This window comes from Tenrec ecaudatus, chromosome 6, assembly GCF_050624435.1.
Source record: "Tenrec ecaudatus isolate mTenEca1 chromosome 6, mTenEca1.hap1, whole genome shotgun sequence".
In the NCBI taxonomy this organism is placed as follows: domain Eukaryota; kingdom Metazoa; phylum Chordata; class Mammalia; order Afrosoricida; family Tenrecidae; genus Tenrec; species Tenrec ecaudatus.
Window position 1 is genome coordinate 46837300 of NC_134535.1, and position 18720 is coordinate 46856019.

Sequence of the window (18720 nt, forward strand, 5' to 3'; positions counted from 1 at the left end):
CTCCATCGTTCATAATGTCTCGACAATATCATTTCAAATGTCACTACATTAGCAGTAACTAACACAGCAACTAATCTCTCATGAAGAACACTGTTCCTTTGCTCTATGCTGACGAGGGCCTACATTACTATGTTTCCAAGAACAATAAAGCCTTTTCAGTTTGTTTACTATTGACGCAAGGTTCATAGAGGATTTCTGTCCCAGAAAAATAGTAAGTATAAAATAAGGGATTTTAAGAAATTAAAATTAAGCCGTACTTCTCTCTCACTATAGTTTTTCTTTCATTGTACATTTCATTAACCTGAGTTTAATTTTATCTGCCCTTCTTAAAATAAACACAATTACTTAGATTTCAACATTAAAACAAATAGATGTGTGTCTATTCCATTATCCCTTAAGTGAATTCATTTATTATAATTTGCTAAATACAATAAATGAGTAAAGGAATTTGCATTAACTATAAACTTTTCTCTGTCAGTTGTTATGCGCAACTACTGAGTGGATTCTGTTGAGGGTGACCCCCTGGTTTAGCGTAGAACTGCTCAGAGGTTGAGAAGTAGAGCACCAAGCCTGCCTTCCCAGGTACCTCTGGATAGGTTTGAACCACCAACTCTCGGCCCAGTGGCTGAGCACTTAATGGTTTGTGCTACCCAGGGGACTTCTTAATCTAACTCTGACCACCAGACCTTATTCTTTTCCTGCTCAAAGGCTGTAGTGACATTTTATAATTCCTCAAAATAGGACCATTTTATTCTTTAGGGAATCACAATTCCAGGAGGCTGCTACACAGAGAAAAAATAAATACCTGCAAAACTGCTTAACTCTCCCAATTTGGATTTTAAATAATCAAAGGGAAATAATCAAATTTTAGTAATTCTCCTTGGAATAGGCCTAGAGTTACTAACTGGATATTTAATACTGAATATGAAACACCATGTTTCTTCACAAGGGGGATAGATAATTTTATTAATTGATAAAAATTAGTTAAATGACTGGATAAAACATATTAATAATTCTTAAGAAGATTATGAGAAAAAGGTTGCAGCATGGACAGACCAATGTGCGGCCTAAGTCAAGATACCAGACCGTTCTGTCACAGTGCTGTTGCTTTCAGCCACCATTCTGGAACGCTGAGCGTCACCTAGTGCCGAGTCCAGTGTTTCTGTGTTTGCACCTATGATTGCTGAGGGAAAAGCTGTATATCATTCATCTGAATCAATTTTTCAATAGGATATGTAGCCTAGGAGACTAAGGATTACTATCTCTTACTGTTTCCTCATTTTCATCTTGCATTATGTTACTATTATGATAAATAATTCATCTTAAGTATTTTTTCTGGTATTTGGGGATTATAATAAAAATTTTAAACATGAAAAAGTACACAATAATGACATATAAGCCTAGAATTATTCTTTTTCAATGTTTATAAAGCTGTTCATTTCTAGCATCAATTGTATCATCACACATGGGGACACTGAGTCAAAACCAACTTGACAAGAATAGCAAATAAATCTAATTTTGAAATCATCTTTTTTTTTCTTTTGAAATCATCTTTTATTTCCAGTATCTTTATTATTGTGTCGCTAGTCTAATTTACTAGGCTGAGAACGCCCACTTCGGGTGTGTGTGTGTGTGTGTGTGTGTGTGTGTATCCCACCACTTGTCACTCACTGTGCCGCACCGTGGCGCCTTGCATGTCACTGTGATGCTGTGAACTCTGGCAGCAGTACTTCAAATACTGGCAGCATCTCCGATAGTGAGCAGATTCCAAAGAAGCTTTCAAACTGCAGAACATACCAGCAAGATGGACTAGGCTAAGCAGAAATTTCCCAAGTAATTATGAAGAAATGTACATGCACCTAGAGTTAAAACTACAAAAGGGAAGAACGCACTCAGTACAGTACAAGCTGAAAGAGATGAAGAAACTATTCAAGTAACTTTGAATATTGAAAGATTCTAATGGAAAATATTCAATAAATCAAGAAGTATCAAATGAAATTAGAAAGAATACCCAGAATCAGTGTACAAAAAAGAACTGGTTGAGATTCAACTAATTCAAGAGGTACCAAATGATCCAAAATTGATAGTATTGAAGGAAGAAGTCCAAGCTACATTGAAGGTGTTAGTGAAAAACAAAGGTCCAGAATTGATGGGATACCAATTGCACTACTTCAACAAGCTGATAAAGTACAGGATTCATTCACTAGTGTATGGCAAGACAGGCAAAAGACAGCTATATGGTCAACTGACTTAAAGAGACCCATATTTGTACCCATCCCCCCAAAAGGTGACCCCAGCAGTACACTGAGAGGGAGCTGCCGGAACTTTAAAGAGGATTCAGAAGATAAGGCAGGAAGGATGTCACATGGATCTGGGCTGAAAGGAGAGAATGCCATAAAGATGTTTACTTTTGTTTTATTGACTGCGCAAAGGCACTCGCTTGTGTGCGTCATAATACACTGTGGAAGCCTTCTCAAAGAGTGGGAGTTCTGGAACATTTCATGGTGCTCATATGAAGTCTGTCCATGGAACCAGAAGCTCTCGTTCAAACAGAACAAGGGCATTCTGCATGGCTTAAAATCAGGAAAGGTGCATGGTCAAGGTTGTCTTCTTTCACCATATTTATTCAATTTGACCCAGTGGCTGCAACGATGGGCACAAACATACCAGTTTCTAGGATGGTACAGACACGGGCAGTGTTGCATTCTGTAGGAATGGCCTCAACAGAACCTAATCAAAGCATTTAATCTGAATGCATGCAGAGTAAATAATCTACGTTGAACTATGTGAAGAAGATGGTAATATCAGGATTAGAGGAAGGGTTATTAACATCCTGTGATATGCAGATGACAATCTTCCTTACTGAAAATGAAGAAGACTTGAAGCACTTGCTGATAAAGATCAGACTGCAGTATGACATGCAACTTAAAGTAAACCAAAATCTTCATAAGTAGACCAAGAGACAACATTGTGATAAGCAGAAAAAATATTGAATTTTTCAACGATTTCATTTTACTTTGATCCACCATTAACACTCGTGGATGCACCAGTAAAGATATCAAATGAGGAGCCTGGTGGGCTAGCTCAGTGGAGCTGAGGTGACGGGGAAAGATGGTGGCGTGCGTTCCACAGTGGGCAGGAATCATGGAGCAGCCATGCAGCGAGCAGCTGCTTAAGAAGGACATTACCAAGTTTAGGATCAAGGTTCAGACTTGTTTCTTTTTTTTTGCTTGAAATAGTTTATTGTATTTATGTAATAAATCCTCATGGAAAATTATGGTTTGGCTTAGCTCTCTGTAACCCGCTCCTGAGCTCTGAGGAAGCTTGCCTTCTTCTGAGCTACCCAATCTTTCATCTGGGCAAGAGACATCTTGGGACGATTCCACCTCTTCTTCTTCAGACTTGTTTCTTGCAGAACATAAGCTATTAGGAAATGTTAAAAAATATGGCTAAAATCGCTAACAAGGATGATTTGGTTACAGCCTACGATCATTTTGAAACTAAGCATTTCAAACAAACTGAGAGCATAAAGTGAGCAGGTGAAGAATGTGAAGGTTACTGATGACAAACGGAAATCAAACAAGTCTGAAGAGACTCTGGAAGAGGGTCCACCAAAATATATAAAATCTGTCCTTAACAAAGGGAGATAAAGCCAACTTGCCTCACATGGGTGATGCTGCTCATTGCTGGTCTGCAGGAACACTGCATGCTGGGACTGCTTTGGATACGAATATTCAAACAAGTGACAATAAGAAGGAAATGCCAACCCTTTAAGTGTTAAGATTGGAGTTGGCAAAGTTATCAGAGGATGGAATGAAGCACTCTGGACTCTTGAGTCAGGGGAGAAGGCTCAACTAGAGGCGGAACCAGAATGGGCTTATGGAAAGAAAGGGAAGATGGCAAAATTCCAGCATAGAAAAACTTTTGAAGTAGAATTAGTGGGTATTGATTCAAATGGCAGCACTTCAAGTCTAAAGACAACAGTGACGATACATGCCCTTGAGCGATGTGAGGTAACTAATTAAAGCTAGCATGGCTGTTATGTTTAAGGGAGAATTAACTGGTGAGAAGTTAAAACTTGTTGACTTGATCCCTGACTCTGGAAAAATGCAATCCCCTGTCCTCAAAGGCTAACGTATTTGACCACAACTTTGTAGAATACTGGTTAAGATAACTGATTTCCTTTTACCTCTTATTGTAAATGAAAAGGCTCAATACAAACGAATCCATGTCAATGATATATTATACTGAGAAAACCTGCTGCACAAGCTCTAAGAGTTAAAAAGAACAAAAATGTCACTTTGAGGATTAAAGTGAGTCAAAGCCAAGCATAGTATTTCCCATCATTTTATCTGCATGTTAAAGTTGGACAATGAATATGGCAGAGAGAAGAATGAATGCATTTGAATTATGGCAATGGCAAAGAATGCTGACAGTAGCTTGCACTGCCAGAACAAACCGATCTGTCTTGGCGGACAGACAGCCAGAATGAGCCTTTGAAGGGAGGTGGCAAGCCTTCATCTTACATACTTTGGACATGTTATAAACAGATATTAGTCCCTGAAAATAGACGTTATACTTGTCAAAGTAGAGGGCCATTTGGGAACAAAGCAGATTAAAGAGAAGGATGAACACAGTCGCTGCCACAAAGATAACTGTGAGGACGGCACAGGACCGGGCAATGCTTCAGTCTCTGCGATAGGAACTGACTTGATGGCACCAAATAACCACATGTATACATGTGAGTTCACACACATATACACACATATAACCCCGGGGCCCTGAGGCTTCATTGGGTTATGCAGTAGGAGGCTAATTGCAAGGTCAGCAGGTCAACCTACCAACTGCTGCTGAGAAGAGGCTTTTTGCCTCTCTAAAGATTTGGTGCCTCAGAGACCCAAAGGGGCAGTTCTACTCTGTGTACAGTCTTGCTCACTAGATGGCAGTGGATTTACACACACACATATATATATATATACATCACATACATACACAAATCACGGTGGGTTTAAGTGTTGAGTGTTAACCGCATCATTGATTGTTTAAAACCCATCAGTCACTCCATGAGTCAATTCCAAACACAATAACCCCCTTAGACAGAGCAGGACTGCTCCTTCAGCTCTCTGAGATTGCTAACTCTTTGTGGAAGAAGACAGCCACATCTTTCCTTCATGGAGCGGCTAGTGGATTTTGAACAGCCAACCTGTAGTTAACAGTTCAGTCAACAAAGGACGCTGTGAGAAGTATAAGAGTTAAAGGCAACAGAAATAAAAACGATGATAAACACAATCCTACAACAACAATCATCTGAGGAGATGCACACAGAGACACACAAGCTGAACAGGTGTAACAGTGGGACCTTACTCTAGAATATGTGTGTATGTATTTATGTATATCTACATATAGGCACACCTGGTAGAGGTTATTTCTACATATGTGTGTATCTGTGCTAGAAGTACTGGTGAGGCACACTGGTGGCTTAGTGGTTAGGCATCGGGCTGTGATCCACACTGCTCCTCAGGAAAAAGATAGGGCTCTCTACTCCTGTGAAGAGTGACAGTCTAAAATACTCCCAGGGGCAGTTCTACGCTGTCCTATTGGGTCCCTAAGACTCAGCATCGACTCAACAGCAATGGCTTTGAAGGTTTTAGATAAGTACTATAGGATTTCAAAATGTTCAGGAAAAACTTCTAATAACCATGTGCAGAAGCATTAGGAAAAAGGATAAATGGAAAAGGAAACAGGGTATATGATACTACATGGGGTAAGTTACAAGCAATGACATGAAACAATATTACAGGAATTACTGAGTGGAAAACTGACTTCCTCTGTATATCCAATTCACAATAAAAAAAGAAATATACAAAAGATATGAACAAATACTTCACTAAGCAGATATACAGATGGTACATAAGAATATCTATACTTGCTTAGTTTGATTTTCTACCTCCCTTATTGGAATGTAAGTTCTTTGAAGGTGGAGATAAAAAGCAGTCCCTTTTTTTGTTCACCAAAATACTTAAGACATTGTCATAATGTTTCTCAACATCATGTCATTCCAAACGCAAACCCTCTGCCATCACGTCAATCCTAGCTCATGGTAATCCCACAGAAGAAAGTGAAATGGTTCTCCAGTATTTCCATGACTACATCTTTTGGGGAGCAGACAGCCTCATTTTGGTTCTGTGTGCTAACAGCCCAATTCCTAACCCACCAGTCTGCATCATATGTAATTAAAAACAAAACAAATCACTGCCATCGTCAAGTAGATGCAGGCTTACAGTGACCCTGCAGAACAGGATAAACCGCCCCTGCGAGTTTCCCAAACTAACTCTTTACGGGAGTAGAAAGCCTTGTCTTTCTCCCAGTAATGTGTCATTAGGGAACTAAAAATTAAAATAACACCCACAAAAAAAATTTGAGGACCGCATACAGTAGATCAATGGTTCTCAACCTTCCTAATACCACAACCCTTTCATACAGTTCTTCATGTTGTAGTGACCCCCAACCATAAAATTATTTTTGTTGCTACTTCATAACTGTAATTTTGCTATTATGAATCATAATGTAAACGATATGCAGGATGTATTGATGTATATGTAATGATATGCAGGATGTATTTTCATGATTAAAAATTGAACATAATTAAAGCATAGTGTTTAATCACAAAAACTATATAGAATTATATATTGTGAACTACTTATTTCTAATTAAAAATAAATGAAATTTTGTCTTGAAGCATGGTGTAGCAGGGGTAAGTCTTTGCATGTGGGCATATCTGCATGTAGGCGGATCCGCCTAGAGATGAATAGAGGAGCGGTGTCTTGGTTCCTAAGATCATGGGAAATATGTGTTTTCCGATGGTCTTAGGTGACCCCTGTGAAAGGATCATTCGATTTCCAAAGGGGTCGTGACCCACAGGTTGAGAACCACTGCAGTAGATGAACAGGAGAAAAAGTCAATGAAAAGAAGAAAAAAGATAGAAGTAGATAGCACTCAGAGCTTGCAAGGGAGATTAAAAATGACCCACCCTCAAAACTAGTGTTGTAAGATATTTAACAATAGCGCCATTATTAAAAATCCTTCTTTTGTTATAACTACAATTCCAACAAAGCATGACATGTCATACGCATTTATAAATGTAACTGTTGTGATAAAAGGGCAGGTTTGCTGAGTTTGGTTAATGTTCTGATATCAGTAGACAAAGAACAGTCTTAGGTAAGAATAAACTGAGAAAATAACTAGCGAACTGTTGACAAATGTAAAGCCAGTTATGATGAACTTCTGAATTACCTGGTCACTTTCTAGTTTTAAAAATAATTATGTTAGATTACTTCACTTGCTACTAAAATAGCATAAACAATCTTAAGAAATGTAGAGATAACAAAATAAGAAGCAGCAAACAGCTTGACTTTCCATGAAACACACACACACAAATTTACCATTGAAAATTATGAAGATTACTGTAAACAAGAAATATAACAATTGATATTTTTATTTTAAAAGACAAAAATATTTGGAAAATGAAATAAACTGTATTTGAATAAAAATACTTCATGTAGCTGGAACCTGAATATTAAGGAGATAAAAAGATTTGGAGTGTTGACTTTTCTTGCCAATGCTCAGAGCATAAGATTTTCATGTACTACTTAAAAGTCTAGTGAGAATATATTAATTTAATTCACAGATCACATTAAATGTAAAAAAAACTAGGACAAAATTCTGCTCAGAAATTGTTCATTTATCTTTTAACTCTGTCCTGTACTATAACTATTAATGGAGACCTCATGGCACTGAGGACAATATTCTGGGCAGGTCCAAGGGAGACAGAGGCCACAGTCAACTTTTCCTTATGCTTACAGCCTCCGGACCACCGCCCTGACTCCCATCCCAGAGCAGCTCTCCTCCGCCCAATGGCTGGTTGAGAGTTGGGAACAACAGTTGTGGGGTTTTTCTTGCTTGTGTCTGTTTGTTTGGTGGAGGGGTGGGAGTGGGGGTGTGTTCTATCTCCTCTATTACAGAGTAAGTTCTTTGAAGGCTGAAATAAAAATCAGCCCAACAACTTTGTATTCACTGCAACATTCAGGACATTGCCACGATGAGAAAGTGCTAAGTAATTTTAGCAAAGTAAATTAGGATATACAATTATCCAGGCACAGGGTGGTCCTAAGTTTTAAAGAATACTGGATGATCATAAATCTGTCATTGCCCATAGTAAATTTTTCAGAATACAGAACGTGCACAGGTCATAGAAGAGATGCTTAGGGTTTGGCTGTTAGCTATAATTTTCTTTCAACGAATTTAGGGTCAAATTTATTGAAATCCCTTCTAGTTCTCGTTACCTCAGCCTGTAGCTCAGAGCAGTGATCATTTACTCTTTCAAATAAAAAATCTGAAACTATTCTAAAAACTGCTATGGGAGTAGAAAGACTTTTCTCCCATGGAGTGGCTGGTGAGTTAAAACTAGTTTCACACAATCCTGTCAGGCAGGAACTACAGTCTACATTTCAATTGAAGAAATTGAGGCTCTAAAGTTTAACTAACAGATGTAAGGTTACATACCACTTAAGTATTAAAGCAAGAATCCAGAATGTGGTGACTGATACCCTCACTTTCTAGGTTTATTCTGTGTGTTACCTAATGCAATGTGTCTTTTGAGCTCTTTTTTAAAAAATAAATCATTTTATTGGGGCTCATACAATTCTTATCACAATTCATACATACATCAATTCAGTAAAGCACCCTTATACATTCGTTGCCCTCATCATTCTCAAAATTCGCCTTCCACTTGGGTTCCTGGAATCAACTCATTTTCCTTTTTTCCCTCCCCCTCCCTCCCTGCGACCGCCTCCCGCACGAACCCTTAATAACTTATAAATTATTACTCTATCCTATCTTTCACGGCCTAGCATCTCCTCTCACCCACTTTCCTGTTGCCCGTCTCCCAGAGAGGAGGTTACATGTAGATCCCGAGATCAGTTCCCCCTTTCTACACTCCCTTCCCTCCCAGTGTCGCCACTCTCACTGCTGTCCCGAGGGGTTCATCTGTCCTAGATTCCCTGTGTTTCCAGATCCCTACTGCACCGCTGTGCATCCTCTGGTCTAACCAGGTCCACAAGGTAGAATTGGGATCATGATAAGTGGGGGGTGGGGGGGTGGGGGAAGCGTTCAAGAGCTAGAGGAAGGATTTGAGTTTCATTGTTGCTACACTGAACCCTGAGTGACTCATCTCCTCCCCACTACCACTCTGAAAGGGATCTCCAGCTGTCTACAGATGGGCATTGGGTCCCCATCACGCATGCCGCTCATTCACGGTGATATGACTTTCCCCCCCCCCCCACCTTTTTGTTTGAAACCTGTTCCCCTCAGCCCTTCATGATCACACATGTTGGTGTGCTGCTTCCATGTGGCTTTGTTGTTTCTGGGCTAGATGGCCGCTTGTTTACTTTCAAGCCTTTAAGTCCCCAGACACTATATCTCTCGATAGCCAGGCACCATCAGCCTTCTTCACCACACTAACTTATGCACACATTCGTCTTCAGTGTTTATGTGGGGTAGGTGATCACACAATGATGGATTTTGTTCTTTGGTGTCTGCTACCTGGTCCCTTCAACACCTTATATTCACTTAGGCCGTGTGCTTCTTCTCTGTGGGCTTTGTTGCTTCCGAGCTAGATGGCCGCTTGTTTGCCTTCAAGCCTTTAAGACCCCAGATGTTTATATCTTTTTGATAGCCGGGTACCATCAGCTTTCTTCTTCACGTTTACTTATGCACACGTCTGTCTTCAGCGATCATGTCGGGAAGGTGAGTATCATGGAATGACCGTTTAGCTGAGCAAGGTGCTATTGTTTTGAGGGAGTGTGCGTGAGGAGGCCCAATGTCCATCTGCTACCCTACTACTGAACCTATAAATATATACACAAGTTTGGAAAGTATTGCTATGATTATGTTGCAGGATTTCAAAGAAGAAGAGGAATAGAAAAGAGAGGTTTAAAGAGAAGTAGAGGAAAAAGAGCTGGCAGGTTGTGAGCTTGGGTAAACAATAGCAATATCATTCATAGTATAGATATTTAACCACTGAGGTATGAGGTGAAAATAGAATCAAAGTAAACTTGGAAAAGACTCTAACTAATGAAGTTAGGGGACTATAACTTCAACTTTTTGAAAATAAGGTTAATGATTTCCCATAGAAAAAGTCTAAACATATGGACAGTACTAAAATTTATTCTCATTGGATAAACATGGGAAAACAGTTTAAGTATATGGAGGGGGAAATATCATACACGAGCAGAATCTTCATGAGCTGGGTTTTACTAAATTTCTAAAAATCAAAAGATGTGGGGGCACTGTGGAGGAACTGTCATTAAAATATAAATTCAAGTTCTAAATATTCCCTACTAAAAGAAATAATCTCATAGTATTTCCTATCGGGAGCTGCGTGTCTCCCCACCCTGGATTTTAGCCATGAATCTACTCTCACCATACAAACTGCCCAGAGGTTTTTCTGCCCTTTGTTCCTTTCCCGCCAGAGGGTGGCTGCCCTGACCCTTGCTAGGATTGGTGATCTTTCACTAGCAGCTGCTATGTTCATTGGTCAATACATGCCTGATGGCATCTCCCACCAGGCTCACCAGGAATGCTTCATTAGCATACTTACCTGTTTGATCAGTTGCCCACCATCCCTTCCTTGTTTGAAGACTATTGGCTACCTCAGCTTTACCTTATTTTACATGTGACGTGATGGTGCCCGCCCTTCCTGGCTATTTAAACCTCTGCTCTCAACTCAATAAATGAGGCTTGATCAGATTCCTGTCTTGCCTCCATTTCTCGTGCCCTTGCCCATCTTCATTCCCAGTCCCTCTTTCAGGTGTCCACGTTCTTGATGTCCCGCCTGACGGGACAATTTCCTGTACATCAAATAGACAAAACGTGATGGCTAATTTCCTTGATTCCCAAAGATCTGTCTGCATTGCCACTCCTCCTTGATTTTGATTATTCGAAGGTGTCATTGGGTCAGTTCTGACTCGAAGCAACCCCATGTACTAAAGCAGGAAACACTGTTGGGGCCCGTTATGTTCAAGTTCATTGTTGCAGACATTATGTCAATCCATCTCCTTGATTGTCTCCCTCTACTTTATAAAGCATAATGTCCATTTCAGGACAGGTCTCTCATGCCAAAAGTACATGAGATGAAGTCTCACCTTCCTTGCTTCTAAGGACCAGTCTGTCTGTACTTCCTCCAAGAGAGGTGTTTGTTCTTTTGGATTTTCACAGTTATTTTAATATTCTTCACCAAAATCATAATCCAAATGCATCAATTCTTCAGATTATAATAACTCCCCAGAAATAGGGCTGATAATTGCCATCATCTTTGGTTCTGTGGGCATGTCATATTTTCTGCCCAACTGAAATCATTTAAAATGAACCAGAAAGATTGAGAATAAGAGTAGTGAATGAATAAAAGCTACATACAAGGAAGTAAAACATACCACACGAATCATTTTCTCTTTTTTCACTTTTAATCTCCTAGTGCTTTGTAGCTTCACGTGTTTCATCTTAAGTGAATGCACCACAAATACTACCCGATTACCTCTATCACCAATAACAACAAAAACTAACAGGAAGAAATTTAATCTATCGAGATGCAGTAAGAGTAATTTAAGGGAAAGTTTGATAAAATAGCCTAGTGCTGGCATAGTGTTTGTATTGTTCTCTTTAAATGATAGGACATTACAGTGAAACCTCCGAAAGCTGAAGCTGATGTATGGCAGAAACCAAAGAAAGAAAACACAAATATTTTCCACTCAAATGAATCATAGAAAAATGGTAAAACTACACCAGTGAAGGCAGAAGCTGCAGTCTAGTTCCAGCTCTCAGGGGTTTCACTGTCTATAGCTATATAATTGTGTGTACACATAAACACACACACTCTCTCTCTCACCATTTCTTCAGTATACAATCCCAGAAAGGATCACATGAGTAATAATGACAAAACACAAGAGAAGGGGAAAAAAAACAAAAAGACTACTTCTCCCCTCACACCCTGGCCCAAAGCAGGCAGTCTTAGAGGCCCCGAGGCTTTGGCTGACAAAGCCATCAAGAACTGGCTCTGCTTCACAGCTTTGCAGGTGCACAAAATTGATCTCCCGAGAGATTGATTAGTTTTTTTATAAGTGATTTTAAACTAAGATTATAGAAGTAACTTTATTTTATTTTAAGAAGTATAAGAATAGCACACTATTCATTTGCTAAGTTCAACTCCAAACAAACCCACTGCCACTGAGTCCATTCTGACACAAAGCAACACTACACACGGTTTCTGAGACGACAGATCTTTATGGGAACAGAGCCTCCTCTTTCTCCTACAGAGCAGCGTCTGGGGTGGAAATTCTAACCTAGTTAGCAGTGCAATGGCTAACCCACAGAGCCATCAGCCCCTTATTTGCTAACCCAGTCTGCTAATTTTAGAATCAGAACCAGGGAAGGTAATCATTCTTAAATAAATTTTTAGTCAAGTTGGATGGTTGGCTAAATTGTCTCTGTAGAGCAGAGCTATTTCTATTTCGTGAAATATTTGGCTGTCCGAACACCAAATATCTCTCTCCCTCTTGCTTTTTGGAAGAATCTGCTGCTCCATGAAGGTCACTGTCTGAAGGCCAATAGATGTTTCAGAAGAGTGTTAAAGATTTACATATGCAGTCAATACTTCGCAAGAACAATGTCTGATACTCTTGAAGGGGTTAAAATAAATCTCAATCTCCGAGGTGAAAAAAGATTTTTGTCTGTCCTATCAGCCAGCTATTCAGAAGCTATGTCTAGTAGCCTTCTTCTGCAGAGGGCTAATCCCATCTATGTTATGCACATCTACTCAATTATTGACATTCACACCATCACACTTTCTCTATTAACAACAACAGTAAAGAGTCCACTATCAGTTATGCTGTGCCTTACCAATGTAATATGGCAGTTACGGAATTTTCAATAATGCTGATTTGGCATAATGAGCTGGTCTTCGGGATTTAACCATGTCAACAAAGGAGGAGTGAGTGTATACATTTTAAGAAATTTTAATCTGAAGTGAGACCTAATTAATCTGAAGTGAGCCCTCCTGTGGGTCCTCCTCTTGTTTGCTGACTCTCTATTTTACTAAACATGATGTCTTTTCCCAGGGACTAGTCTTTCCTGCTAACATGTCCATAAGATGAAGTCTCGTCATCCTAGATCCTCAGGAACATTCTGGCTGTACTTTTTCCAAGATAGATTTATTTGTTCTTCTGGCAGTCCATGGAACTTTCCATATATACACAGAAAGCTATTTAATTCAAGAAAAGGATTCACACCATTGGCACACTAACCACTCTTTCCTGTAACCTCATGCGACCCCACGCCATGTCAACGCCGCCAGTGCTCACAGCCAACCCAGTCACACAGCCGCAGGGCTCCAGAATTCCTGAACCACACAAACTGTGAAAACAATTTGTGGCAGATTTAGTGTAATATGACTGTTATCATCATAAAATATGCACCATAATACTCCTCATACTTCCATCTGCTCTGGGCACTGAACTTAATCCTCCTCACCTTTTGCTGGTACAGAGAAGATTTCCCAGATCATGTTACCTAAAATAGCATTTCTTTTGCTCACATCATCATTCATCTCTTCCCCTTTCCTAGCTATGTTTTAGGATTCTGACGAGGCTAGAGAGCACCTCACGAAAGAAGGGTACTACAACAGCCACACGGGTGGTTTTTCAGAAATGGCTTTCTCTCATAAAACATCAAATGACTGTTTGAACACCTGTTAGTATACTTTCACACAGTATACTACCTCACTGCAGCTCCGGGGACTATGTTTACTAGGAACTCCTGCAGACATCCATTCTTCTCTGAGTCCCTTATGGAAACCTGTGCCAGTTTCCTTGCTGCTCCATAAACCAACCGTGCACACTCCCACCCCAGGCATCTCTGCACTCCCTGGCTCCACCGTCCGCAATGCTCTCCCTCCAATGGCCTCGTGCGCTATCTGCCGCCTATTCAGACATCTTGCCGAGAGTCTACTCACTGAGCTCTTGTCAGTGGCAAACATGCTCTCTCCGCCTACTTTTCCTTATCTAACGGATTTTTCTAGGACTTAAAAAAAATTGCTACTGCTTTTCTCTTGAACGCAAGCAAAATGAAGCGATTTTCCTCGCTCTTCAGAAAAACCTGGCACATACTAAACACTCAATGTTCACTGACGGAACAAACAAATTAGATCTCACGAGGCTGTAGAAATGTTAAATATTGTAGAGAAATTGGAATTTTAACCCTGTATTCTGAAAATCTATGTAATTGCTAGATTAGATTTATTAAGATATCATCTATACCATAATAGCTATTGATTTTTAATGTTACTGATTTGATTCAACGATTCCAAGTTTTCTCTGAGACTCAAACTCATTGTACGAGCAATGGCACAAAATGTTACATGTCTTGAAGACATGATCACAATGGAAGATTCCTCCTAAGAATAGATTTTGAAAGATAGTCTTCTAGCACTAGAGGAAACTATTTATGCAAATCAGTATTTTAAACAAAACGAGTGAGCATACCAGGGGCATTTTAAAGGTGAGCACCATTTGCTAGTCTTAGAGCTTAAATTCTGAACAGTAAAATGACAGCAGGCTGCAGCTAACAGTGGAAGCCTAAACCCAGTTTGTCTACACATACTATTCAGTCCCCACTGAGTCATTTCTAACCATTTAACCTGCCATGTGAGTGGCCTTGCCCTCCAGCAGAGTACATTACAAAGTGGATCACTAACACTCCACCAGCCAGGCAAGGAGGGAGGACTAACATTTAGGGACCTGCCTCCGTGGGTCTTTAAAGGAAACTTGGGTGCTAGGGTCGAGGAGTCATGAGTCACCTCCTTACTGCCTTGGTTGGAGTGCTGAAAGAGTCTGGTAAGCTCTTCTATCTAGCACAACGGGGATGTCCCAGTGAGGGCCCTATTCCCGCTCCTATAGTCCTGCCTGATCTGGGAAGAGTTGATGTCACCATCGTGCTTTCGCGAGTTTCTTTCATTGACCCATGTCCTATTTCAGCTGCTGGTTCTCTGTCAACTCTTTGACATTATTATCAACTCATGCAGGTCTCCCTTATCTGGATGAACTGTCCTTGTGCCTGTTTGTCTTTGTTGTAGTTGGGACTTAATAAATGTGTCTTTATAATATAAATTTAAGAGATTTGGGGTCTCTTTTGTCCCTCAAACATGCTGTTGGATAAATACAAATGTGGTTTTGGGTTCCCACCAACTAGGTTAATATGTTACTCCCGATTTAAGAAAACAAATAAGAAGTGTTGATGATGACAAGACAGGAAGCCGCCTGACTGACCTGACTGATGAGTCACCACATAACAGAAGCGGACACGCCAGAGGCTGGGAGGCTGACCACCCAGGATCTTGACAAGAGAGGAAGGACACAGTTGGGTCCCAACCAACCAGGGACAACCTCCGTTTTTTTGTTTTGTTTTAAACCCAGTCCTGAGCTCAATGCCCCCTGTCAAACATGTGGGGAGGGCCTGCCAGTCCTGGGCGGGGTCTCACTCCTGTGGCCCTTCCAGTAGTGTAGGCTTTGGGGGCCTGTCTGCAGTGTATCCTGACTTTACTGATCAATAAGCCTGCTGTGCTGCCTCCTTCTACCTTTTTGCTCAGTCTCTGCGTTGCAACTATGACACCACTCCTTCCCAGAAGCTGGCAGCACCAGGATCTGCCCGGGAAAGGGGTCACCGCACCCTAACAGTGCCATTTGTTCATTAACAACTATTCCGTCAGATCTATTGACCACATACTTTGATTCTTTTGGGCAATAAAGCTACTATAATAGTAAGCAACTCTTACACTCTTGAGGCAGGAAATAATAACAACTAAAGAAATATTAGTGCCACACACCAAAGAATGATTTTGGTGAATATTGACTTGGAAACTTACGTCTCAATCATTCAGTGTGGATTTGCATCATGGTGGCGAAGCACTCAAACTCTGGATTCGTCACCATTGAATGTTCCACTATCAATTGTGCCTCTGGCAAACTAATCCTCCAGTCCTAATCTCATAAACAGGATAAGAGAACCCATGGGGAAATGAATTCCATTGGGTGGCCTTTTGCTGGCTTTCAGAAAAACAGCTTGATTGATTTGTTTCCCCCAAAATCTGATTGTCTACCCCAGAAGATTGGTCTTTTTTGTCCAGATTGATGGACATCTTCAGAGTGTGTTGTGAAAAACTGAACATCTTGATAGTTTTCGTCTGGTCCTGGGCGGCTGCCTGGCCAGTGATGGCTCTGCACAATGCAGGGCTTGGTGAATGTACTATATATATGAAGCGCTGATTACTACGCAGATGAATTGGCTGTGTTTCCCTAAAGGAATGGGTCAGTTTGTGGCCCTCTTGGGAGAATCCGCCCTTGAAATTGACAAGGAATTTGCTTATATATGCAGCCAAATACACAGAGGTTTCTGAAAGAATAGTAAGACAGGAATAAAAAGAAAGAAAGAAGAGAGTAAGAAAAGCTACAAATAGGCGGTGAGGCATCTCCTAAAAGCAGGAACACGGGGCAAGAACTGTTGACAGACTGAAGGGCAATGAGAGCTCTGGCAAGGGTGCTGAAGAGAGTGGTGAGTTCACAACCACTGCTGGAACTCAGCTAAGAGGTGTGAGCAAGAAGCTTGGAGACACGTGCTCTCCATACCAAAGAACCTTCCAGACTTGGCCTACATGCTTCCTGATCTGATCCTGAGTTATACCCTGTAACTTCCTTCATAAGCCACTGAACTGTACTAGAGGGCTTCAAAAAATTGATGGAAAAAATGCAATTGAAGGATAATGGAATTTTCCTATAAACTCTTTCAAGGTACCTCTTAAGTTGCATGTCATTGTAACGAATTATTGAACCCCTCAACATAGAGCGCCACGCAATAGATGGCCACTGTGTTAAGTTGGGTTATCTAGAGAAACAAATCCAGTGACACTGAACTATGTGTAAGGACTTTATATCAAGCAATAATGGTATCAACAAGGTATCCCAACCTAGTTCAACTCAAGTCCATAGTCTGATGCTAGTCCATAGCTGCTTTGTAGACTCATGGAGCTGCAGAGAGGAGAGAAACCCAGAGGACCATGGGAGAAGACATTCAAGATCTGTCTGAAGTGGAGAGGCTGCCAGGACCCGCTACATCACAGACTGGCACAAACTCAGAAGAGCAGGGCTGAAGTGAGGCTATGGGGTACCTTCTCTTTATCTGGCCCAGACTAAAGAACTGTGAGACAGTGACAGGTGAGCAGGCTTCCTGGACCCTGGGGGGAAAAGTCAAGGGACCACGAGGCTGAGACCCCAAGAATCAGAGAGACACTGTGACTCAGAATGGACTTCATGCCATCTAACAAGAATAAAGTCAAGGGACCACGAGGCGGAGACCCCAAGAACCAGAGAGAGACACTGTGACTCAGAATGGACTTCATGCCATCTAACAAGAATACATTGGGTAAGCTTATAGTTTGTTGTCTAAATGTTTTCAACTGTTTTCCAGCACAGGATCTGATCAATACTCACTTCCATGGCAACAACTGCTGCCCCTCACTTGCTGCCCCTCCGCTCCAGCCATTTCACTTTGCGTTCCCCCCCGGAATCCTTTGCTGTGACTGACCACAGTTTCAGTACCTTACATTAAAGCAGCTCCTTCACCAAACTCACTTCAGGGCAGGGTAGAGCGAACACTGGGTTTCTGAGGCTGTAACTTTTTACAGGAGGTGGTTTCAAAGAGCTGAACCTTGAGCTTAGCAGCCCAACACGTATCCCACTACGCCACCGAGGCTCCCCTTCACACATTTTCACGTTATTCCGCCTCATTTTCCTCGGGGCCCCTATCATCAGATGAAATGCCGCTGTTTATTTCATTCACTGTTGATTTCTCTTCCACCATGTTTCATGTACAATCTATAAGCCCTCTGAGAGCAGATTCTCTCTTGCTCTGCGGTGAAAGCTTTGTTGAACTACTGAGGGAATGAACCTCTCCTTGCCCTGTGGCTTTTCCTTTTTAAATTCTGGAAATAGAGAAACACCTGGTGGCAATAGAATTGAGCCAAAGATGGTCCACGCCACCTCTGTGCTAACGCGATTCTTCCCGTCTTCCACCAGGGGGCGCGCCGTCCGGCCACGCCTCCTCGCAATCTGTCACTCTTCGAATCCCGCCCCGCTTCCATTAGGGGACGCGCCTCGTGGGGCAGGATCTTCTCCACTCCCACACCCGCGCGCCTACCGTGCATCGCACCTGATTCCCTCTCGGCCTCCACGAGGGGGCGCGCCTCGGAGAACCGAGCCTCGGCCGTGGTCCTCCTCAGCGCAGCCAGCACCGTCTCCGGGGACAAGTCGATCAGCTGATCCCACACAGATTCCGTGTAGAAGTCTACCGTGTGCGCACTGGAAATCGGCAGGGCCTCCCTTAAGAACTGCAGGAGCCCCTGTAATGTGGCACGCAGCGTGGGCAGGTCCGGGGTCTCCGGGAGTGGCACTGAAGCCGCCATGACGCCCAACCTCCCGGGCTGTAGGTGGCGCAGGCGTCCCCTCAAGTCCAGACGAGGTGGCGGCACAAGGTGCCACAGGCCTGATACATCCACCGCCGAGAGAGACCGTCGGACGTCGTGTCAAGGTGGAGGATAGATTGCTTCGGCCTGATGACGTA

General features: G+C 41.7%; 1 protein-coding gene and 1 pseudogene across 5 annotated transcripts in view; one reads left to right on the top strand and one right to left on the bottom strand.

The window, feature by feature from the left end:
* Positions 1 to 18621, bottom strand: part of METTL25 (methyltransferase like 25) — a 123330-nt gene extending 104709 nt beyond the window's left edge. For 3 of the 5 annotated variants that reach the window (XM_075551219.1, XM_075551216.1, XM_075551220.1), the window contains exon 1: positions 18298 to 18621. In XM_075551219.1, the coding sequence (XP_075407334.1) occupies positions 18298 to 18562 (265 nt within the window). In that variant the 5' untranslated portion in view covers positions 18563 to 18621. The remainder of the gene's footprint in view (positions 1 to 18297) is intronic. The other 2 variants (XM_075551221.1, XM_075551218.1) reach the window with 1 other exon arrangement.
* On the top strand, positions 3112 to 4025 carry LOC142450546 (peptidyl-prolyl cis-trans isomerase FKBP3 pseudogene; annotated as a pseudogene).
* Positions 18622 to 18720: the final 99 nt, after the last annotated feature.